Source organism: Mustela nivalis, assembly GCF_964662115.1.
Source record: "Mustela nivalis genome assembly, chromosome: 15".
NCBI classification, from domain to species: Eukaryota; Metazoa; Chordata; class Mammalia; order Carnivora; family Mustelidae; genus Mustela; species Mustela nivalis.
The window spans coordinates 16,077,080-16,102,605 of record NC_139034.1 but is presented as its reverse complement, the minus strand read 5'-3'; the positions used below and the strand labels follow the sequence as shown (position 1 = coordinate 16,102,605).

The 25,526-nt window shown below is 41.7% G+C and overlaps 1 protein-coding gene across 3 annotated transcripts in view; it reads right to left on the bottom strand.

The window, feature by feature from the left end:
- The window catches only part of LOC309849153 (cilia- and flagella-associated protein 337-like), a 131,873-nt gene that overhangs the window by 70,254 nt on the left and 36,093 nt on the right, over nucleotides 1–25,526 (bottom strand). For all 3 annotated transcript variants that reach the window (XM_082701468.1, XM_082701470.1, XM_082701469.1), the window contains exons 7-9: nucleotides 25,085–25,167; nucleotides 23,097–23,189; nucleotides 2,373–2,418 (exon numbers count right to left, since the gene is read on the bottom strand). In XM_082701468.1, the coding sequence (XP_082557594.1) occupies nucleotides 2,373–2,418; nucleotides 23,097–23,189; nucleotides 25,085–25,167 (222 nt within the window). The remainder of the gene's footprint in view (nucleotides 1–2,372; nucleotides 2,419–23,096; nucleotides 23,190–25,084; nucleotides 25,168–25,526) is intronic.

Here is a 25,526-nt window from a genome sequence, read left to right as displayed (position 1 = left end):
AATAGCTCAGAAAGAGTATGAAAGTAGACTATTAATTTTAAGAAACAAGTTTCTCAGTATGCCGAGTGTAAGTAGCACTGATGAATATTATCAAATGATCTGAAAGTGCATGATCCTGGGCTAGACGCAATCATCTAATGAAACCCAAGGATAATCACTCATCAAGAGAACCTTTGTGGTATGACTTTGGTGAACCCAGTACCCTGGCCTTCGTGGGCATATTATAAATGTAGCTTCCCTTCTGCTGAATGTCACTGGGTCCTCAATTCCAGGTTATCAGTGTGTGATCTCCAAGAAGTATGCAAATTGTGAAGACTTTGAAGTCTGCCAGAACATGCTTAGGTGACAAGACAGGCACAGCCAGTGTTTCTGCCTCAAAATACACTTCTTTCTCTCTCGGGCACAACTGATGGCTTTGCCAGGTTGGCACCATGAACTCGTAGATGCTGCATTCACTGTAAGCCTTTTTCTAGCCTAAAGAAAATTTGATTTTTTTAAAAAAAGAAACATCAAATAAGGACTCAAACACTGATGGAAAATGTCCTGGCTTTTTAACATTCAAATACAGCTCCACAAAGAGTCCCCCTAGACTGACATTTTATGTTATTAAAATGCTGTTAAGAACTACAGAAACCAGCAGCGATGACCAAAGCAGGACTCTCACAAACTCCTCCTGACCTAAGCTGCGACTCTGATTTGCTTAGAGGCGAAATCAAAAGAACACAGGGTGTACCGGCTCATTCACATCTAGCCCACTAGGGGGCAGTGAATGATCGAGTTTCCAGCAGGCGGGCTTCCGCGCCGGTTGGTTGCTATATATACACCTGAAGTGTGGCAGGCCTTTTACACAAAGTGAGCAGCGCTGCGGCGATGACAGGTGTAGGGAGCAGCCAGTTATTGCTCCCAGCACAGTCTGCCAGAAGGATGAAGTGAAACGGAGCATTTGCATTTTTACCAATGAACCTGCGTGATAATGAACAGGCAGGGTCGCCCGCATCAGCCCCGGCTTCGCCTCCCGGCTTCTGCGGGGCCGCCGCCCCCGGCACCCGGCTGCACCGCACCCAGGACTGCAGCAAGGGAGACAGGCGGAGCCGAGGGACCCGATTTACCAGGCGCCTGGGGCTGGTGACCACAGGGGCACGACTGCCCCGCGGCAGGGGTGGGGGTGGGGATGCCTCCCTCTTCCATCCCATCCCCGGGCCAGAATCCATCTGAGAGATTCCAGGCGGGGAAGCGGTGCTGCATAAATCCAAGGACACCATTCACCTCGTCGTCTGTGTGAACGGCGCCCCCTACAGTTGGGAAGTGCGCAGGTCCTTGCCCGCTCCCCCTGCGTAGGGCCCCTGAGCTCCAGGTCATTGCACAAGAGCCTGTCAGCTGTCTCCCCTGCTGCTCGTTTCTTTCTTTCTTTCTTTCATTTTTTTAAATATATGTGTATGTATGTATGTATGCGTGTGTGTGTGTGTGTGTGCGCGCGCGTGCATTTTAAATTTGCATTAAAAGGCTTTAGGGGAAGTAGAGAGCAAAATTAGAAATTGGAACCTGTTGGATTTCAGTGTCCGCGATGCTTCCATCTTCCTTCCCCTTCTGCCAGGCTTCCTCCATTCCCTCGAGGAGCTAGTGCCCTCCTGGTGGTCTGTCTTTGCCCTGTGCTAATACTTTCTTCAGGCAGATCCTAGGCTACCAGAGCATTCAACCTTAGTTCTGTTTACAGCACTCCGTCCCCTCTCCTACTGGAAACTGCATTTAAATCTTATTTGTAACTGGGAAACAGAGTACAGAGAAGGGACTTCTCCCTTCTGGCCCTGATTTGCAAGACCCTCTCCTGCCTAATGTGGGGCAAATCAGATGTGCCCTTTCCCCTGGTGCTCCGATGTCACTGCTTTCAGACTGGCTTCTTCATTCGGGCCCTGTTTCTTCACACATTGACCTAGAACATCCCTTCTGTTTTACTTCGAAGCCAGTAAAGCATCGTGGTGAAACACACAGACTTGGATCAAACTGCTTGGGTTCCAGCCTCAGTCCATCACCTCCCAGGAGCATGTATACTCAGAAATTGCATGACTGCTCCGTGCCTCAGTTTCCCCATTTTCACAAATGGCCGTCTAACAGCACCTCATGGTTTGAACTAAATGGGTCAAATAGAAAGCACTAAGCACAACGCCAGGCATACGAACCATCACTTCATACATGTTACCTCTTCGTATTTTATTTTATTTGACATCATGTTGTATTTCTTCTTCGTTTCTGCTTTAAGACACAGATGCTCCCACCCTCCTTTTTTCCCCCTTGCTTCTCCCTGGAAGAATGGCAGTTGGCCGTCTGACCCTTGAGTAAACGCCTACCGCTCTCCTTCAATCCTCCGTACCTACCTGATCATCGCCATAGAGAATCAGGCACTTGTCAGGATCTTCGTAACTAAAGCAAAGAACATGAAGAGAAAACATCTTCAGACATCAAGAACAAGCTCAGGGATGGGGGTGGGGGTGGGGAGAATCTGACAAGTGTCCTTTATGTCATGCCCGTGTTCTATTTGTAGAACTGTCTTGGAAGTAGACACTTGTTTACTTCGCCCAGATCAGAAGTAATTTCAGATTCTCTTCATTTAATTGTCTACTTCCCCTGTGCAGCTTCGTAATTAAAATAAGAAACTTATTTATGAAGTCAGTGCCAGAGCTGAGAGATAACTGTAAGGAGGTGCTCCTCTGTGAAACTGACGCTAAATCATGTTGGCCAGCCTAGAAGGTGTGGCAGGCACACCCCACGTGGCAGGGATCCCTCCCATCAGGTGGGAGTTGGAGAAAGGATGGAGGAACTATTGGCTCTTCCCAGTCCACGTGTTTGAGATGAAGAGTGTGGACATTCTCTTTACAAGAGGAGCCAGGTTTTTATGGGAAAATGTGGCAACTCCCCACTTTGAGATGGCTGGTTCTAATGGTCTGGGTGACACTGGCTGGTACCAGGAAAAGGGTAATGACTGCCCCATGGAGGAAGGCTTGAGCATGGGTGTTGTTGGCAGGAGGGGCAGGGAGGCAGGGAGGAGGGATGAAGAAGCTGAATAGGAGATAGTGAGGAGAGTGGGCAGAAACTAGCAAGATCCCGAGTGGACCACTTTTCCCTGTGACCCCCGGAATCTTCAGCTTCATCTACAAAAATCACAAAATGCTTGGTGTGGTTGGATTTCTTCCTTCCTACTTTTCTTTCTTTCTTTTTTTCTAGATTTTATTTATTTATTTGTCAGAGAGAGCACAAGCAGGGAGATCAGCAGGCAGAGGGAGAAGCAGGCCCCCTGCTGAGCAGGGACCCCCCCCCACCCCCATGCAGGACTCAGTCCCAGGACCCTAAGATCATGACCTGAGCCAAAGGCAGACACTTAACCAACTGAGCCACCCAGGTGTCCTGCGGTTGGATTTCTTATCAAAACCAGTGAAATGGCTATGTGGATGCAAGATGTGGACACCCGCCCATATCTGGGAAGCATCAATGTTACAACTGCAAGACTTGTTTGACATTATGTGGCCACATTAAATCTGGCAAATAATTTGTCCATTTATATTGGATTTATTTCTCTTTCATTTCCAAAGACAAGAAGGGACCTAGAGAGACGTTTCTGTTTTGTGTCAGTACCAGAAATCTGTGTGTCTCTTAAACATCTTAATTATTATCTTATAGACAATATGAAGCTGCTAATGGATGTTGTTTCCCTCTTTTTTCTCGCTTCTAGGAAGTCCAAAAATAAATATGTTACTCATTTCTAAAAATTGTTCAGAGTATTATAGAATATATTTTGCTTATTGACCTTATCTTTCTATATATGTTTTTTGTCTTCACCCCCATTCATATATGTGCATGTGTATTATCTCTTATCCAATTCTATACTCATTGCTATAAGTGTTTCCAAATCCTCTTTTAGACCATGTGGCTTTTAATAAACAAAAATACCAATAAATGCATTTTTGTCTCTCCTGAAGTTTTTCTACCATAATCTGTAGTAAAAGAAATGTTCTTTGAGTTTTGTTGTCAAAACTGTTTATTAATCTTTTCTTGACACCTATGTTTAGAGTCCTGCTTTTGCTAAAGACTTTTTAAAAAAGATTTTATTTTTAAGTAATTCCTACCTGAAGTGGGGCTCAGATTCATTACCCCAAGATCAAGAGCTGAAAGCTCCTTCTACTGAGTCAGCCAGGCACCCCACAATAGACATTTTTTTTTAACCCTAATTATTGTTAAGATATTCTCTTGTTTTCTCTTAGATCTTTCTCTGGAATTTTTTTATGTATATTGTGATACAAGGACTTAATTTTTTCCCCCTAAATCGCTAGCAGTTTTCTGTTAGACTATTCTCCCACTAATTTGAAATGCTTATTTTATCAAATACTATTTTGCACATAAACATGGGTCTATCATTAATCTATTTGTCTCTTCTTCACACCAGTATCTTATCTCTTTCACTCACTGTAACTTAGCAGCATACTTTGATATCTGGTAGCTTAAGTCATTATGCTTTTTCAAAATTTCTTGGCCATTTTCACATATTTACTCTTCTAGATGAACTTTGGAATCAACCTGTTGAGCTCCAAAACAATCTCATAGAGATTTTGATTGGAATTCCTTTGAATCTGACATTTAACTTGGGGCAAGGTGACACCTTCACGAAACTGAATTTTCTCATCCGGGAAGGTAGTCAGTCGCTTCCCATTTATTTGGGCTTTCTTTCATGTTTTTAGAAGATTATCTCTCTATCTTAACATATTTTAAAGGTTTTTTCTGGGAATATTCAATTATGTGCCAGTCAGTTTCTTCCTTAGAGAAGAAATAAGAACAATAGTCAGGATTCAAGTTCCCCATAGCCAAGGTATACTTATTATGCAGACATTCTCCTGACATACAATTTCGCAGCAAAGACCAGTTGAGCCCACATACAATGTTGGAAATACTGGCTAAGAACAGTTGGCCAGTAAAGTAAACTACAAAAAGAAAAAAAAAAGTCATACATGTCCCTCAAGAAGATGAAGATCTGAGGCTCTCTGCTAAGATATCAAAAAAATCTGTTTGGGGGCATCAGGGTGGCACAGTTGGTTAAGCATCCAACTTTTGGTTTTAGCTCAGATCATGATTTCAAGGTTGTGAGATCAAGCCCCACATCAGGCTCTACATTCAGTGCAGAGTTGGCTGGAGATCATCTCTCTCTCCCTCTTCCTCTGTCCCTCCCCCTGCTCTCTCTCTTTCTCTCTCTCTCAAATAAATAAATAAATCAAAAAAAAAAAAAAAAGACCTGGTAGGACCAAATTTCTCTCTCCCTCATATTTATATAAAAGATTTAAAATGTAGAATTTAGCTCCTTGCACATTGTCATTCTCCCCACACTACTCTTTTCATAATTCTTGGGATTTAATATCAATCATAAATAATCCATTCAGTCTACCAGTTTCTCATTTCCTTACAACGGTTTTGTTTTCTACCATACTGCAGACACCCACGGCCACTGTCACGCTCCTGATATTGTCATTAGTAATAACTGCAACCTTCAGTTGAAAACCCCGATCTCAAACATTCTACCTCCAGTCTTTCCAGCTTATTCACATTGTACTACAGATTTAATTCCAGGACTTTCCATCTGTTGATCCAAACACATTTTCACTGTCCAAGACTCTTTCATGCCTCACTTTCCTTCCCGGGTGACTTAGGTTCCTCTGTCAGTGATAACCACTTCCTCATGTGTGCCCTCAACTTTCTCCTTTGTTGTTCTTTCTTGGCACAAGAACACCCTTGATTCATGTTGACTTCCCACCCACCCCATGCATGAAAATGTGGCTGGAGACAAACCACACAACTGTGCTGAGCGGTCTGACTTCAACGTCATGACCACAAACCACAGATAAGTTCTCAGGACTTCCTGGCAGCCATCCGTCGTCTCCCACTCTCCGAGACCATTTCCACTTCCTCCTTTGTCTGAAAATCTCCGACAGCTCCCAATTCCCATTCTCAGATCAAGATCTTGCTTTCTAAGTCTCCGAGAAAACGGAAATGCTCTACAGAGGCCCTCCACCAAATCCCACCAGATCCCCCTGGTTGATCAATGCTGTGGATCATTCCCATCAGCACACAAACATGCTCTTATTTCTCTCATTGGGGAAAATTTTTAAAAATTGTCTTGATCGCTTTGCCCCTCCAATTATCACCCCAGTTTTCTCCATCCTTTTACGAAAGAGTTGCTTGAGACGCGGCTTCATGCTGCCGCCTCTGTTTCCCTTCCTGTGCCTATGTGAAGGCATTCCCATCAAGCCCTCGCCCCCACCTCGCAAAACTGCAATGACCTCTCGTGGAAATTCTGGGTCCTCAACTTTCCAGCAGCTGTACTTGACATTGCTTACCTGGGTTTGGGTACCCCGGGCTCGGGCCTGGCTACCTGCTTGTGTGCCAGCAATGAGCACGCCCATCAACCTCAGGGCTTTACCTCTGTCTCTTTATGCCGATGATCTGAGTCCACAGAACATGCACACATGCAACCAACCTGAACTTCTGATGCCCTTACCTGGTCCGTTTTCTTCATAACACTTACCACTTCCTAGCATCCCTAAGTAATCAGATATTGACTGTTTATTGTCTAAAAGCCAGGCTCTGCTAGAGCAAGGGTTTTTGCCTCTTTTATTCATTAATATATCCCAACTGCCCAGAACAGTGCTAGGCCCATAATGAGCAACACTGATCTTTGTTGTTGATGCATTCATACACTTCCAGGCTGGCCACACAAAGTCCTTGCATGCACCACTGCACAGCCTTGCCTAGAACCAACTTTGTGGCTCACTGGCATGCTACCTTCAAGTCCTTGCCCCACTGGCACCTGGCAAGCTCTGCCCTGCCCCTGCCCCATGCTTTAGTCCCCTCTGTGCTACATTTGCTCTCCTTAGTCCTTATTCCTTAACATACTACCCACTGGTTTTGCATATAGCCTCTCTCTTCCACTAGGGTGGAAGTTCCCTGAGAGCATAGCTTGTACCTGCCTCTTTTACTGTCCTGGTAGCCCAAACATGCCTTGCATCCCTCTGCGGAAGTACTCACTTAGAAAACATCCTTTATAAAGTTATCATTGTGTGTGACTGGAAAACAGTCCACACTAGCTGGATGCCCTGTGTCTAGCTTGCACACTCTCTTCAGATTCCTCGGGGTGACCTCCATCCACCCTTGGCTGCTTGGCTTCCAAGTTCCATGCTGTGACCAGCCCCAGCCAATATCACAGCCTGTTGATGATGTCACAAGACTTCCCTTCTCAGTCCCAGTGTTCCCACTACATGTGGCCTCTTTGATTTCTGAACCTCAGCCAAACTCAGGGGCCACCTCACCCACTCTGGGCTTTGTCTTCCAGTTGAATGAATGTTGGTGTCAAGGACACTGTCTGTCATAGTCTAAGTATTCTCCCCAAACCATTTGTTTCTTCATTCTTCAAGTATAAATATATATTAAGTATATACCATATGCGTAACACTATTCTAGCCAATGGGATATAATAGATAAAGTTCTCACCATCATAGTGCTTTTAGTCTATTTAGGAGGCAAATAATAAATAAATAACCAAATCAGGACATCGTATGTCAGATGATGGTAATTGCTATGGAGATAAATAAAGCAGGGTAGGGGCAATAAGGAATTCTGGGTCTGGGGGGTGGTATGGTGCGGAGAGTGTATTCTCAAGGACAGTGGTCAGAGAGGCCTCTCTGAGTGAGTGACGTGGGATTGAGCCACATGGATCTCAGCAGAGAAGAATGCTTCAGGAGGAGATAGCGGGGAAGGCCCTGAGGCACAAGTGTGCTCAACAAACAGCCGGGAGTCTGGTGTCTGGAGCAGGCCGAGCAAGCAGGAGGGTCAGAGGAGGGATGGAATGGGGTGGAGGAAGCAGAAAGGGAGGAAGAAGATTTCTTCCACAAACAAAAGAGAGCCTCCACAGTCTGGAGAAAGAGCAGGAAAGGAGAAGTACCACAAGCAGGGGAGGAAGAGAGGGTTGAGGGTCTCCCATAGTGGGTACCAGGCCCCACATCCTAGAAGGGCTGCCAGGGGGAGCAGTGGTTCCTCGTGACTGAAGTGGCCGTGTGCAGTGTCCCATAGGGTCTTGTGTCCAAGACACCCAACCACAGAGCCTGAGTAGCCTCGATGGCACTTCCCACCAGCGGGCCCCCCAACTGTGCCACGACGTTGGTGGGGGAACCCCTGAAGTGACTGATATTATCGTGGGTGGTAGGAACTCAAAATAGAACTAAGCTCAAGTTTCAGAAAACAAAATAAGTGATGTTTCTTGCACACCCGAAGCTATGGAATGAGATTCACACTTGCTACGTTATCACAAGTATGTTAAAAATAAGGAGAAATATACTGTTGGTGTATCCTGGCTTATTTTTCACAATTTTTGCTCCTGGGTGTTGACCTATTTTTCTGACAACAAGACAGTTGGGAAAAATGGGAAGAGTTGCCTTAAGTGGAGATCTCTGTTCTGCCGTTGCTCACCCTGAAAGGAGCCGAGAAGCCTGCCTTGTGGCATGAAATCTCTGACTTCTCTAAGAGAGATAGACCCCGGTGGTATTACTGAAAAAAAAAAAAAAAAAATCCCAGAAACACATCAATCCTGAGTATCAGAGCCCAGAAATTATTCATATCACTCTGCAGCTCTGGCAAGAGACCAGATTCCTGGAATTAAGGCATCTGAAGCATTTCATTGTTGCAGTAACAGCAACCGACACCGGTGATAACAATCCAGAAAGATGGTGTTTACAAAGAGGGTATCTTTGATTTCTTTTTAAGATGCAAAGATTGATCATTTCTTTCCTTCTTCAGAAATTTCTCTGGCTAATCAGTGGGTGTATCGGAGTCTCCCTAAAAGAAGCAAAAGCTCTCGATCTCCTTTGGGAGTTAGAGGTGACGGAGAGGAGTTTTATCCAACCAGCTGCTGCTGAGAGATTCAGGAGAACGTTTTGTCACATCTAATAATCTTCAGCTTTCATTTGGTGCTTAGGACAGGGCCCCAGACCCAGGGCAAGCTCAGCATATGTCCCTGGAAAGAACAGGGGAGCCAGGAAATAGGAAGTACCCCACAGTGCTGGGATTGGTTCCAGATTTTGTTTCTTTGAACTTTCCTAAATTGCAAAGTATAACGATAAGTGAGTCAATTTCCGATGAGTCTTGGTATTCTAAATCCTAACGATCTTACCAACTCCATATATTTTTCTGTCTGGAGTGCAGTAGGATAAAGCAAAGAAAAAATCTGGTTTTCCCCTTTAAAGTGGGGAGAATCACAGACTCCCAGTTAAGAAAGGTGATCCAGGAGATTGAAACTGATGACAACTGTCCACGAGGCGCCAACAAGTGCCTTCCTTTAGGTGGTAAAGTATGTCTCTAGTTATGATGTTGGATTCTTCTCTAGACATCAGCCTTCCAGAAATACAGTGAATGGATGAGCAGTGCTCCCAATTCATAACTCAGCTAAGAAGAGAATGCAGGCCATTTTTACTTAGCACATACTTGACCTGAAACAAGCTGATTACAATAAGGCATTGAAAGGTAGCTGTGATTCTGTTACTTGGTGAGAAGGTTCGTCTGGAGCATTGTGGATATTGCTGTTATGGGATGAACCATGTCTTGAGAGAGCCAGACAAAGTCTTAATGTCATCTTGGAAGAAAACCAGAAAACAATAGTGATGTTCATACTTTTGTGCCTTGAGGAAGTTGTAGGGAGTTCAGATTATATGGCAACCATCACTATTCCAAACGACCTTGGCCCATAGGATAGGAGCCAAATACCATTTAGATTTTGTTCAGGATTGAGCAAAGCATAATCCAGTCTTCCCGGAGTGTGTGGGCCAAGTTACAAAGGGGAGACACTGCAGGCCATTGGCCAATTAACTAGCACATGTAAGAAACTGAGAGGATGCACACTGGGCAGTGATCACAGAAATGAGAGGAGAAAAGGGACAAGACTTGGCCAGTGATTATAAGCGGAAGGTGAGGAGGAGAAGTGACCACAAGGATTCCCAAGATTCTCCGTTTGAGTGATGAAATGGAGCTGGAAATCAAGACAGAACACATAGGGAGCATGGCAGGATTTGAAGAGAGTGCACATGTCTTTTGACACTTCAAGTCTGAAAGGCCTTCAAGCTATCCGCATGGAACTTAATCTAGCATTTTGAGTGCAGGTGTCAAGAAGTAATTCTAAATAATGGTCAAGCCAGTAAAAGAAAGACAATATTTCAGGAATGTGGTACAAGGAGAAAACTAAGGGTGCTACCAAGGTAGCACCTGAGATGCTTTCAACATGTGAGTGGGGTGAGGATGAAGAAGGGAGAAGGAGGACCAGTTAGAGGAGGCGAACTGGAGACAGGCCACTATTGCAGAGGTCAAGGAGAGAGAAATGGTTTATGTCACAGATATAATGAAGACTTAAAAGAGGGAAAAGATTCACCTGTTAGGAGGTCATTGAATTAAGACCAGTGAGAAATAGTGAGGTTGTGAAGCCTGGCAGTGATGGTGTCATGTGCACATAGCAGAGGACCAGGAACAGGCTACTGAGAGTCCCTGAACATGCAGGGTGAGCAGACACGTCCCACTTTAGGCCTTTGCTCTGGTTGTTCCATTGTCTGGGCTGCTGTCTTCCAGGTATCCCCCTGGCTTCCCTGGCTCACTGCCTTGCTTCTTTTGGGTCTTTGTTTGAATGTCAAAGCTGTCCCTGATCACCTTACTTAATACTACAACAGACAGCCCCTTCCCTATCAATTCATACACATACATACTTGGCAATGCCTTTTCTTTCACCCATAGCACCTATCATCTTCTAACAATACTATATTATTTGTGTATTTATAATATTTATTATTTATTGTAAATTCACTCCTCCCACTTGAATGGATACATCTTTTTAAAAATGTTATATTAGTCAACATACAGTACTTCATTAGTTCTTGATGTAGTGTTCCATGATTTATTGTTTGCATATAACAGCCAGTGCTTGTTACAATACATGCCCTCCTTAATACTCATCACCAAGCTACCTCATCTCCCTACCCCTCCTCACCTCTGAAACCCTCAGTTTGTTTCCCAGAGTCCATAGTCTCTCATGGTTCACCTCCCCCTCTGATGCCCCCCTTCATTTTCCCTTCCATCTCCTAATGTCCTCGAAGCTATTCCTTATGTTTTTTATATAAGTGAATCCATACAATAATTGTCTTTCTCTGTTTGACTTATTTTACTCAGCATAATCTCCTCCAGTCCCATCCATGTTGATGCAAAAGTTGGGTATTCATCCTTTCTGATGGCTGAGCAATATTCCATTGAATATATGGACCACATCTTCTTTATCCATTCATCTGTTGAAAGGCATCTCATCTCCTTCCACAGTTTGGCTGTTGTGAATATTGCTGCTATGAACATTGGGGTGCATGTGGCCCTTCTTTTCACTACATCTGTATTGTTGGGGTAAATACATAGTAGTGCAATTGCTGGGTCATAGGGTAGCTCTATTTTTAACTTTTTGGGGAAACGCCATACTGTTTTCCAAAGTGGTTGTACCAACTTGCAGAATACATATTTTTTAAAAGGCTATTTATTTATTTGAGAGAGAGTGCAAGTGGGGGGAAAGGCAGAGGCAGAGAACCTCAAGGAGAATCTGTGCCAAACATGGAGCTCAACACAGAGCTCAACCTCATGACCCTGAGACCACAACCTGAGCTGAAACCAAGAGTTGGACACACAAACAACTGCACCACCAAGGTTACCCTTGAATGGATACATCCTAAGGGCAGAAAATCTTATTATTTTGTACACTGAAGTGTTTCCTGTACCCACAATAGTGTCTGGCCCACAGCAGTCCTTCTATAGTATTTGTTGCGTGAATGAACACAGTGGACTATAAAAAAAAAAAAAAACACACACACACACACAGAGAATGATTAAGGCCTAGAATAGATATATAAATAAAGTACAATGGAAGCCCAGAAAAAGAAATTAATTCTGGTTCAGAGGATTGGTAAAAGCTTTGTGAAGAGTGATTTCTGAGTTGGGTCCCAGGAATTGGCAGGATATCAGCAGTCATAAGTGATATGAATGGGTGTGTAGGTGAAGAAAACTGTGATGAGGCTCCTAGATGGGAAACAGTTCACGCATGCAGGAAAAAGCAAGCCACCCAGTGGGCTAGAACATGATGTCTAAGAGAAGGGCTGTGGGAGAGTTGGGTAAGTGTAGTCAAGGGATCTCCAAAGTCACAAGCTCTGGTGTGTGCATATGCCAACCAGATTTCAAGGTGGAGACATTCAGTAGGTAGTGGGATGTAAGACTCTGGAGTTTGATAGGAAGCAGTCCAAAGATACAAATTTGAGCCATTAACATAGTGATGGTGTTTAAAGCCAAGAGACTAAAGATCCCCAAAGGGAAGGAGTGTATATAGAGGAAAGGAGCAAGAATGGAAGCTGGGGATGCTCCAAGTATAAGAGGTGAGGGAGAAGCATAGGAACCAGTAAAGGAGACTAAAAAGAATTACCTGTAAAATAGAAGAAAAACCCAAAGTATGGTGTCCAGTAAGGCAAGTGAAGAAAATATATCAATGATCAGCTAGATCAAGTATAGCTGATGGGTTATGTCAGATGTGCTCAAAAGGATGAGTTGAGTTGACTAAAGGATTTTTTAAAAATATTTTATTTATTTATTTGACAGACAGAGATCACAAGTAGACAGAGAGGCAGGCAGAGAAAGATGAGGAAGCAGGTTCCCTGCTGAGCAGAGAGCCCGATGTAGGACTTGATCCCAGGACCCTGGGATCATGACCTGAGTTGAAGGCAGTGGCTTAATCCACTGAGCCACCCAGGTGCCCTAGATTGATTCTCTTAAGAAGTTCTGCTGCAGGGATGCCTGGGTGGCTCAGTGGGTTAAGCCTTTGCCTTCGGCTCAGGTCACGATCCCAGGGTCCTGGGATCAAGTCCTGCATCGGGCTCTCTGCTCAGCAGGGAGCCTGCTTCCTCATCTCTTTTTGCCTGCCTCTCTGCCTACTTGTGATCTCTGTCCGTCAAATAAATAAATTAAAAAATCTTAAAAAACAAAAAAAAGAAGTTCTGCTGCCAAAAAATAGGATATGAGCTGGCGGTACCTGTGGGATATAGAGCAGGACATTGTTTGTTTGCTTACAATGGGAGAAATAGCATTTTTATTACTTAATGCGAAGGATCCAGTGGAGAATAAAAAGTTGGTAGAAAAAGGAGAGATTTGTAGGAGGGATATCTTGAGAAAGAGAATAACTCTGTTATTTGAATAAAGAGATTTGCTTTTGATGGAGCATGGAAAGTTTATTTGGTATAGCAAGTGAGAAGGCAGAGTATAGACGCTGGTAGGGGATGTGATGGGATGGAAGCTGGTGAAATTTCTTTCCTATTTGCTTCAGTTTTCATAGTAAGGTAAGAAGCAAGGTCATTAGCTGAGATGAGGATAAGAGATGGGCTGAAGGTGATTTGAGGAGAGAGGAAAAAGAATGAAATTATAGACTTGGAACAAGGTTGGAGTACCCCTGGGATGTGTAGATGACTGCTTGGGATCTCAAGGGATCACTTGAGCTTCGTGGTCATGAATTTAAAGTGAGCTCCACTGGAGTGTGTTTTTCTTCACTATACTCATATCTAACTCCTTCACTTCCTTTCATCTTCATTCCCTACTCATCATTTGACTTCTTTAAGGACTGATGCATACAACAAGCTTAATCAATGTTTGTTATTTGCAACTGAGATCTTCAGTAGTTAAGGAAAGTACTTAGAGGAAAGCCTGACAGGCAAAGGCAGGATATCCGAGATTCCCAAGTAGGCTGAGAGATAAAGCAGGGGGCACTTTTGAGACCTTCTTCTCTGTCCCCCTCCCTTATCCTGGTTCTTCTTTATTATTGTGACAGATATGGTGTTGAAGAGTAGGTAAGGAGAGAATGCAAGACATCTTAATGATCATCTTCTTAAACTGAGCAAAACCAAATAACTATGTTAGTTCCTGAGTGGTGAAAGACTCCATCAGCTACCCAGACTTGAAGTGACCTCTCTGCTCAGGTGCTCTCAGGCGTGCATCTCCAATCAATAACAAGCCCAGTTTACATGGTCTTCTGAAAAACTGGAGTTATTTTTCTTCTCTACCCCATCTGTTATTTCAGCTTTTGTTGGTTATCTTTAGCATTTGTCTTGTGGATAATAATAACTGCTACTATTTATTGAGTGCTTATTATACGCTAGTTACTACTTCAAGTTCAAAGACTTTATACTTATTCATTCATTCAATCCTCAAAACAAACTCATTTTACAGATGATTACCTTGAGGCACCTGAATTTCTGCAATACTCTACCAGTCTCTCTGAACCCAGACTAATCCATCCCTCATTTATCTATTTCTCCTTAGATATTGATTTAAAATATGCATTGGAGGTGCCTGGGAGGTTCAGTTGGTTAAGAGTCTGACTCTTGATTTCAGCTCAGATCATGATCTCCGGGTCATGAAACTGAGCCCCACAATGAGATCTGAGCTCAGAGCAGAGTCTGCTTGTCCCTCTCCCTCTGCTCCTCTCCCTGCTTGCTCTCTCTCAAATAAATAAATAAATAAATAAAATATTTAAAAATAGAATGAAATAAAATACGCATTGAAAGGATGCCAGCAAAATGGTGGAGTAGGAAGCCCTGGGCCTTCCTTCTCCCACAAGCACACTAATTCAGCAACCATCCACAGACAAATTTCCTTTGTGAGAAATCCAGAAAGTAACAGAAATCCTCCAGCACCACGGAAGAGTATGAAGCGGTCTCCCTGAAGCTGGTAGGGAGGTTAAGACATCTTCTCACAAGAACCCCTGACTGGTACAGTGCCATATCATCAGGAAGAGTCCCTCTTGCTCCCAGCTTCATCCAGGGGAGGAAAGGGTTTGTTAGTGTGTCCAGTATCCCAACTTTTCAGCTCTCAGCTTCCCTCTAGGGAGTCAGAATCCTTGGCTGGACTGATTAAGGGGGATCTTACCCTATGAAGATAGTCTATAAAGGCTGGGAACGAAGTCTGCCTTGTCTAATGAGCAGACACCAACACAAAGAGCCCAGGGAAATAAATATTCAGGCAAAGCTAGTCCTAACCGAGGAATAAGATAAGTTCCCAGAAACCAATCCTAACAAAGTGGAATTCTATGATTCACCTGATAGAATTCAAAATAGCTGTCATTAAGGTGCTCACAAGTCAAGAGACCAATATGAGAATCTCAACAAAGAGACAGAAAATATTAAAAGTACCAGATAGAAATCATGGAGCTGACGAGAACAAAACTAAACTGAAAAGTTTCTTAGAGGTGTTCAAAAACGGACTAGCTCAAGCAGGTGAAAAGATCAGCAAACTCAAAGATAGGTCATTGGAAATAATTCAGTCAGAGGAGCACAAATAAAAAAGAATGAAGAAAGCTGAAGGGACTTATGAGATACCATTAAGTAGACTAATACAAAAATTATAGGAGTTCCAGAAAGAGAAGTGAGAGAGAGAGAAAGGAAAAAAAGAAAGCTTATCTAAAAAAACAATGGCTAAAAATTTCTCAAATCTAGAGAAGAGAATGGACATCCAGATCCAGGAAATGGAAATTTGTTGGTTAAGGTAAATATGTAGACAAATACAGAATACTGAGTTACTATAATAGTGGTGGGTAAATCACTTTCAATTCTAATATAAAAGTAAAAGATAAGGGTGCCTAGGTGGCTCAGTCAGTTAAGTGTCTGCCTTTGGCTCAGGTCATGATCCCAGGAGCCTAGGCTTGAGATCCGCATCAGGCTCTCTGCTCACGGGGAAGCCTACTTCTCCCTCTGGCTGCCACTCCCCCTGCTTGTGCTCTCTCTCTGTCAAATAAATAAAATATTTTAAAAAGTAAAAGGCAAAATTATTAAAATAACTATAACTAAAATGTATTAAGTAAAACAAATTTGTAGCAATAACAAAGTTTGTGTGTAGAGCCATGTTAAAGTGTAGAGATTTAGTATGTGATTGAACTTAAGTTGTTATCTGCTAAAAAGCAATTGTTATGATTATAAGATATTTTATGTAAACCCTGAGGTGACCACACACAAAAATTACCTATGGAAGTAACACAAAAGAAAAACAAAAAAGAGTCAAAGCATATCAATACCAAAAAAGCAACAAAACACAAAGGAAGACAGCAAGAAGACAAGACAGGCAAAAGAGCTATTAAACTAACAGAAAACAATAAAACGGCAATAGTAAACCCTTCCTTATAATAATTATCTTAATGTAAGTGGATTAAACTCTTCCATCAATGAACAAAAAAATAATACCCAACTATATGCTGCCTGCTAGAAACTCACTCTAGATTTAATGACACACATAGGCTTAAGTGAAGGACTAGAAAAAGATGTTTCATGCAAATGGTAAACAAACAAGAGTCGGGATAGACATATTATATATATATACATTAAAAAAAACAGGCAGTAAGTCAAAAACTGTCACAAGAGACAAAGAAAGACATTTTATAATGATAAAACAGTCAATCCACTAGGAAGATATCACAGTTATAAATACATAGGCACCTAGCCTTAAAGCATGTAAATGTACAAAACAAATATTGCTGGAACTGAAGGCAGAAATAGATAACAATACAATTATAGTAAAAAACGTCAATACTTCACTTTCAATAATGGACAGACTATTGAGACAGAAGATCAATAAAGACATATAGGACTTGAGTAACACTGTAGACCAAATGGACCTAACAGACCTATACAGAACATCTGACACGAGAGCAGCAGAATACATATTCCTCTTAAAAGCACACACAGAGAAGAAAAAAAAAAAAAGCACACACAGACCTTTCTCCAGGATAGATCACATGTTATGTCCCAGAACAAGTCTTAACAACTTTAAAAGATTGAAATCATTCAAAGTATATTTTCTGACCACAACAGAATGAAATTAGAAATTAAGAGCAGAAGGAAAATACTTCCCAAATATTTGGAAAATAAACAACATATTCTTGAATAACCATCTGGTCAAAAAACATCAAAAAAGAAAATAGAAAAAATGAAAATGAAAATACAACCTACCAAAACTTACGGGATGCAGTAAAAGTGGTAGTAAAAAGGACCTTCATAGTGACCAATCTACATTTAAAAAGAAGAAAAATCTCAAATCAACAACTTAATTTTAAACCTAAAGGAGCTAGAAAAAGAAGAACAAACTAAGCACAAAGTTAGCAGAAGGAAGGAAATAAGAAAGACTAGAACAGAAATAAAACAAAACAACACTAATAATTGGTTTTTTAAAAAAATTAACAAAATTTACAAATCTTTAGCTAGATTAACTAAAAAGAGGGAAAATACTCAAACATCACTAGAAATGAAAGAAGAGATATCACAATTGATAAAACAGAAATAAAAAGGATCATAAAAGACTTCGAAGAACAATCATACACCAAGAAACTGGATAACCTAGAAAAAACAGACAAATTCCTACAAACATAAAAGCTACTAAGACTAAATCATGAAAGAATAGAACATGTGACAAGACGTACAATTAGTATGGAGATTGAACCAGTAATCAAAAAACTTCTACAAAGAAAATCTCAGGACCAGATGACTTCATTGGTGAATTCTACCAAACCTAAAATAATAATAATAATAATAGTAATAATAATAATAATAATAATAATAATTTTAAAAGATTTAATACTAATCCTTCTTAAACATTTCTGAATAAAGGAAAGGGAAAGCACACTTCCAAACTCATTTTATAAGGCCAGAATTACCCGATATCACAGCCAGACACATACCACCAGAAAAGAAAACTATAGGGCAATATCTCTGAAGAATGTAAACACATAAATCCTCAACAAAATACTAGCAAACCAAATCCAACAACACATTAAAAGGATCATACACCATAACCAAGTGAGATTTAGCCCTGTGATAGAATGATGATTTAACATATAAAAATCAACTAATGTAATACATTACACTAACAGAATATGGATAAAAATTACATGATTGTCTCAATACATGCGGAAGAGGCATTTGACAAAATTCAACACCCTTTCATGCTAAAAACTCTGAACAAACTAGGAATGGAGAGAAAGTACCTCAATATAATAAAGGCCATTTATGAAGAACCTGCTGCTAACAACACATTCAATGCTGAAAAACTGAACAGTTTTCCTCTAAGATCAGGAACAAGGCAAGGATACCTGCTTTTGCCACTTCTACAAAACAACGTATTGGGAGACCTGGCAGAGCAATTAGGCAAGAAAAAGAAATAAAAGACATCTGAATCAGAGAAGAATTAAAATTGTTCCTGTTTGCAAACATAATGATCTTACATATAGTAAGCCCTACACACTCTACTAAAAACAAAAACAAAACAAAACAAAAACAAAAAACTACTAGAAATAACAAACAGTAAATTTGCAGGATACAAAATCAGCATGAAAAATCAGTTGTGTTTCCATACACTAAAAATGAACTATCTGAAAAGGAAATTAGGAAAACAATGCAATAAAAAATAGACCAGAAAGAATAAAATACCAAGGAGTAAGACTAAGGTGGCGAAAGATTTATATATTGGAAATTATAATACATTGATGAAAGGAATTAAACAAGACACAAACAAATGCAAAGAAAGATATGTGTTCATGGGTTAGAAGACTTAATACCCAAAGCCATCTATAGATTCAAAGTAATCCCTATTAAAATCCCAATGTCATTTTTTTAACAGAAGTAGAAAAAACAAATTGAAGATTCATATGGAACCACAAGTTACCAAATAAATCTTGATAAAGAAGAACAAAGCTAGAGACATCATACCTCTTCATTTTAAATTATATTACAAAGCTATAATAATTGAAACATTATGGTACTGGCATGAAGACAGATGTACAGACCAATGGAACAGAATAGAGAGCCCAGAAATGAGTCCACACTTAAACAGTCAGCCGATCTTCAAAAAGGGTGCCAAGAATATACAATGGGGAAGGGGTAGCCTCTTCATCCAATGGTGTTGGGAAACCTGGATATCCAAAAGCAAAAGAATTCAATTGAACTTCTATTTTACGTCATACACAAACCAACTCATAAGTCCTGAAACTATAAAATTCCTAGAAGAAAAGCTTCATGACATTGGTCTTATTAGTGAGTTCATGGATACCAATAGCAAAGGAAATGAAAGTTTTATGCGAAGTGAAATAAGCCAGTCACAGAAAGACCCTGCATGAGTCTACTTATATGAGGCATCTAAAGTAGTCAGATTCACAGAATCAAAGAGTGGAACAGTGGTTGCCAAGAGCTGGGGAGAGGAGAAAATGGGAAGTTACTAATCAATGGCCATAGAGTTCATTTAAGCAAGAGGAATAATTTAGAGATCTAGCTGTATAACATTGTACCTAGAGTCCTACTGAACATTTAAAATTTTGTTAAGAGGTTAGATTTCATGTTAAGTGTTCTTACAACAATAAATAAAATAAATTTTAAAAAATATGTAATCCAAACCTTCTAAAACTGTCATCCAAATGATCCCAAAGAGCATTTCTAAATTAGGCAAGCAATGTGGTCATTAAATAAAAAGTTAGAGACATGTTTGAGCTAATATATTTCTTGGGACCAAACTTATAATCTACCAAAATTCTGTTTTGTGACCTTCATGTGTATTTTATAGATCAGGTTGAATTATAAGAAATTGCTATTATTTGACTATGCTGGACCTAAAAAATGAAAATACATTGCTGGCTGTAGTATACAATATATGTTCTATTTCTTTTTCTAAGACTGAGTTAAAGTAGACTATTAAATATTTATTAAAATAAAATAAAATCAACATAGAGCTGAGGATGCGAGACAAAGTGCTTAGCAGGACCCAAGTGACTCTTCATTAGCAAACCTCTTGTCTTTCCTGATGTTCTTTTCTTCTCTCTTTCCTTAAAAGATGTTCTTCATTCCAAAGTATACTAGTTTCTCCAAAAACTTCAACATCTTCAACTCCTTCCTCTTCCCACCTGTACTCATACCATTGTCATGGATTGGAATGCCTTTCTGTTCCTGGCCCACTACCTATTTGCTCTCCAGTTCAAAGGTCACTTCCCTGTGGAGCCTTGGCTCTCAGCTGCCCTTTCTCCTCCAGTCTAACTGGTGGGACCCTGCTTTCACACCTCATACACATCTCTATCCAGCACTTAATTCTCATTTTAGAAAGATTGGTTGGTTGGCTTGTCTACTTCCCCCACTGGGGTGCAAACATTATGAGAAAGGAGTGTTTTTGTAATCTACATTTCAGAGCTCATTTCATGGAGAAGTGGTGTTGAAGATACAAACATGTTTTTTTAAACATAACAGCTGGAATTTCTAATTTGAGAAGTGAAGCTAATCTCTACTTGGTCTTTTACTGACATATTGTTTTAACAATAGAAAAACTTAAGAGTTTCTTCCAAGAAATTTTCTGAGGTAAGTTGATGTTATATCCTGAGCAAAGTGGAGTTTTTCCCTCCTCCTCATACTCCTTCTCCCTCTCCCTCCTCCTCCCCAGCCCTACCCTCTCCTTTCTTCCTATTCTTCTTTCTTTCCTCCTCCTCCTCCTCCTCCTCCTCCTCCCCCCCCTCCTCCTGCTGCTGCTGCTGCTTTTGTCAGTTTATGTTTAAGGAGGGCAATGTTTTGCCCTTGGTTAGCAGGCAGATTAGCAGTAGATCAAGCCAGAATTTAAAAAATACTTATTTTTTCCATATTTGTTTAGTCAGAAAAAAGCTATTGAACATCTCCTATGATCCAAAGGTTCTATTAGGCAGATACATTTATCATTCATCAAAAATATTTCTCTTGCCTGTCTTTTTTACTTTTATATCTAACATTTTTAAAGCTGAAACATACCTTAGAGTGTGTCTACAGTAGTGTGAAAGCAACAAAACAGAAGTTGTATTGTATGTGAAATTGTATATTAAAGGTAATGATAGAGTGAGCTCCATACATGGCAATTAGTTTACAATGTGCTCCCACAAATGCACTCAGATACCATGATTAATGCTCCCTGGAGCATTCCGTCCCTGTAACTAGCTCTCATTGTACTTACCAGAAACCTACTCTCCCAGGATATTGTGATAAATACCATGTTGGTTCTAATATTGCTCTAAGCTGTTAGGTCTGGGTGTGAGGGAGTGGTGAGATGAAATAGAGATAAAATGCAAAGTTTATGTTCTGGTTGCTTAGCAAGAAATCAGTAAGGAATCAAGCCAGCAAATCTTAAGTGAGGTTTTCAGGTGACATAGGGTCATCTCCCTCAAATACAGGCCCAGACCCAGTCTGTGGGGACTATAATGGCTCACAAGTGCTGTTTCACATTGTTTTTGTGTTGGGTGTGTCTGGAAGCTAAACATCAGAAGATGAAAGGAAGAAAGAGAAAACTAGTCTCCACATCACAGGAGCAGAGATGTATCTGAAACCTCACCCCTACTCTCCTGGGATAGCCCTTCAACAGAGGAGGGGCGCTCAGAGAATGACATCATCGACAGACAATCCCATTAGTTGATGGGGCTGGTGAATGGCCAACCCAGAAGACACCTCAGCAAGGAACAGATAACATGATTAGAGAGCACTACCCACGTCCGTAAATATTCACTGTTACGGACTGCATGTTTGTGTCCCCCAGAATTCATTATGTGGATCCCTAACTCCCAAGGTGGTGGTATTTGGGGATGGGGCCTTTGGGAGGTAATTAGGGTAGATAAAGTTGTAAAGGGAGGATTCTCATTGGTGTTTTTGTAAGAAGAGACACCAGACATTGCACATGCTCCCTCTCTCCATGTATAGTATCACCGGTAGGTCACCTGAGGACATAGTGAGAAGGTGGACATCTGTGAGCCAGAAAGAGAGACTTCGCCAGAAACAGAACAGGCCAGCACCTTGATCTTAGACTTCCCATCCTCTAGAACTGTAAGATAATTAGTTCTGTTGTCGAAGCCACACAGTCTGTAATATTTTGTTATGGTGGCCCAAGCAGACCAACACATTCATATCCACCAGACAGTACTCCTCTTGGGCTAGGTGTCCTGTACGTTCAATTCCTGAATCCCTAGCCCTTCACACACACACACACACACACACACACACACACACACACACACAGAAGAAAAAGGTAGAGCAGGGAAGGAAAGGCAAAATAAAACCGGAGCCTCCTTTTGTCAACTTACATGAGAGTTTTCTGTCTTGGTCATTCAACAAACATTTCCTGAGAGCCTACTGAGAGCCTGCCAGTCAGTATGTAGGTGTCAGAGAACACACAGCAATGACTAAGGCACTGGTACTGCCTGAGAGTTACTCAGGACCTGCACCCCGTGACATGCAGGACCATCAGTGCCAAAGGTTGGGGAGACTCCTAGGAGATGTCAGCTTTTGGGTATGGAAGAGATTCAGGGGAATCCACGGAGGTTTGGCTCATGAAGAATGGTAGGATTTCGGCAGGAACCACTCATTCTTTGATACTGGGATAGCCCCTAAGAATCTTGTCTCATTCATGTCTGTGTCCCACATCCAACAATAAGGGTGCACAGTAGGTACTCAAGAAACAGGATGGGATAGATGTTTGAGGAAGGGGGCAGCCCTGGGAATACTGTGGTGGTGACAGTGCCTGGCCCAAGTTGAAGACCTCGGTTTAGCTATGCTGGTGCTCGGGAGACCTGAAGGCTCAGAGGGGAATGAAAGCTGAAAAGGCAGAGGGGAGTTTGGATGCTCTCTGAAGGTATGGATGTTTTTGGAGAGGGAACTAGCAACCATTAGAAAGCAGAGTAGCATGGTCAAAGTCGAATTTCAGGAAAATTAATCCAGTCACATTTAAACAGATGAATTCATAATTATATGACTCTAAAAATCATTTCACCTCTCTGGGCTTCCCTTTCCTGACTACACGCAGGAAGGTCCCTCCTTCCTGGGTAGAACTGTGATGTGCGACACGGTGGAGACAGGCTGCATGGAAGCCCTGACATTTACTGATTGAACATGAATGGAACTGTCCAAGGAGAGAGAGGAGAGAAGGCCCCACTGGCCAGGGGAGAGTGCCTTGTGAGGCCTGGTTGGCCCTGGAGATGCTCTTACCAGTAATCCAGTTTCAAAGGAACAGCTTCCAGGCCACCAATCTGACAGTAAGGCTCCAGGTTGGAGAGTTCATACAGCTGGATTTCACGGTTTCTGTTCAAAGATCAAGTACCATTGGAGTAAATTAAATTCCCCACTTCACTTTTGTAGAACAGTTTTTCTATTTCATGGATTTCACAAAGCGGAGACACTGGGCCAGTGAAACACCTGCACTACTGAGCAACCTCTCTGGCTGAACCTGAGGTTTCTCTCCCCTATTCTTCCATTTGGGGACATCTCTTCTGCCTGGTTCTAAATCAGTCTGGCCTATCCTTCTCCATCAGGAGGCTGGCACAGCTTCCAGAAATATGAGCTCTGGATGCCAGTAGTTGGGTCATCAGATCCCAGCTCACTATTTAGTCCCCTCATCTGTAAAATGGGGATCTTCTGTCTTTTAGGAGGGTTACAAGGATTGAAAGGACGCCTGAGAAAGTGATTAGTCCAGGACTTGGGACTTGCTAAGGGCCCACAAATGTGAGCTGTTGTTTATTGCAGATACTAAAGATGGTTAGATCTGCCAAGTGGAGGGCAGAGGCCTCTTTCTAGAAACTAAGGGGTTAACTCAGTGCTCCGCTAATTTCCCGTTTCCAGCCTGCACTCTTGACCCCTTCCCTCCTGTGTTAGCTTGTCCACCTTGCAGCTGATTGAGAGAAGAACAAGTCTGTGGGTATGAGAAACACAACTCACTGCTTTGACCTGTTGGCATAGAACAAATAGAGGTCACTCTCTAAATTCCAAAGTCTTGCTTTTCCCTCAGTGTGAAATGTCTTCTTTTCCCACCTCTTTTCACCTGCATGTAGCTCTAGTGGTTCCCTGCCTCCAGGTATCATAAGCCTTGCCTCATCTTCTGATTTGTCAGCTCAGACAGTCTCTAGTAGGCTCCTGAGCAATCACTGAACTGCTGTGTGCACAAAAGACACGATAATTAAATTATTGGGCACGGCTTTTAAAACAAAACTGGGCTGAATGCACACACCCAGGCTTGTTGCTTTTCAGTAGTTAGTATTAATTATATTGATACATTTTAATATATTAAGAAATATATTTTAATTATTAGATTTAACATTAAATTCGATTATATTTAATAGCTTCTATTGTCTGAGGTTGGAGTAACTGTTGGTTCATTAAAGTGGTTGAAGACTAGAGAACCAGGGGCCACTGGAGGAGACTAAATAGAAAAGAGAAACCCCTAAATTGGGAGGGGGAGTCAGGGGAAGCCCAGTAGGCAGGGCTGTGGGAATCCCCCTCAAGCTCTGCCCCTTCCCTTACCCATGCCCGGAGAGCCCTGTGTTTAGCAGCTTGACTCCTTAGTCTCCCAACCCCGGACTGCAGTTCACACCCCTGCCTCCGCACCATTCCCTTGTGTTGAATTTTTTGCTTTACCCTTGATTTGAAATTTTCCAAATTTCCTTCCCACCAAGCCACACGCCCTTCTCTGTGGCCCATTACTGAGGTTAACTAAGCAGCCCGGGATGGTGCCTGTTCATTTTCCTCCTGTTGTCATGATCAAAACCTTTAGGATCTTCAGCAGTGAGCATTATCTTTTTACAGAAGATTTTATTTTTTGAATGAGTCCAAAGCCCTTTGGACTGAATTTTGGTAAATAATAAAATAGGCATATTATTTTCAATATAAAATAAAATGTGCTAAGAGGTCACAAGACTGATCCCCCCCCCCCCTCATCTGGCCCATACTGTCACTCTGGAATTATTCCAGAAGAAGGCCTCTTTCGGTGTTGGAGACAATGACATCACTGCAATGGGCCAAACAAGGCCTTAACTTTTGCAAAGTAGCTTTGACTGATATTATGAGTTCTAACATGTTTTTAAAAGGGCTTCATGACTTTTAAATACCACAGATGTGTATGTGTCTGTGTAAACTCACACATGGCAATGAATTTCATAACACAACGATTGTTTACTCCCAGTTGAAGAGCTGCAGACACTCACCCAGTCCCTATGAGCAGCTTGTTGTACTGTGGCATGCTGATGACATCCGTCACCCACCTGGGCTTCCGACTTGTGGACTTGTCCTAATGTGTTGAAGAGTGGAAATAAACAAAAATATGTCTTTTAATGAAAAGACAGTTTGACAGTAGGCATGCTTAAAATTATAGATTTTTAAAAAAATTGATGCTCTCCTTCAAGTATAAAGAACTTGCTACATAGACTTTTATTTCCTCTCTCTAGGGAGGGCTTATATTGGCACCCTGAGGGATGTAGGATAGCTGTAACTTCTAGTGTAGATGGTAAGTTTCTGGAGGGCTGAGATGGGCTTCTATATCCCCAGTAGTACCCAGCAGAGAGCCTAGGCTATGTCAGGGGCTCAACTATTGTTGAATGATATAATAAAAAAAGAAATGATTTTAAAGACAGGCTCAGGTGAGGCATT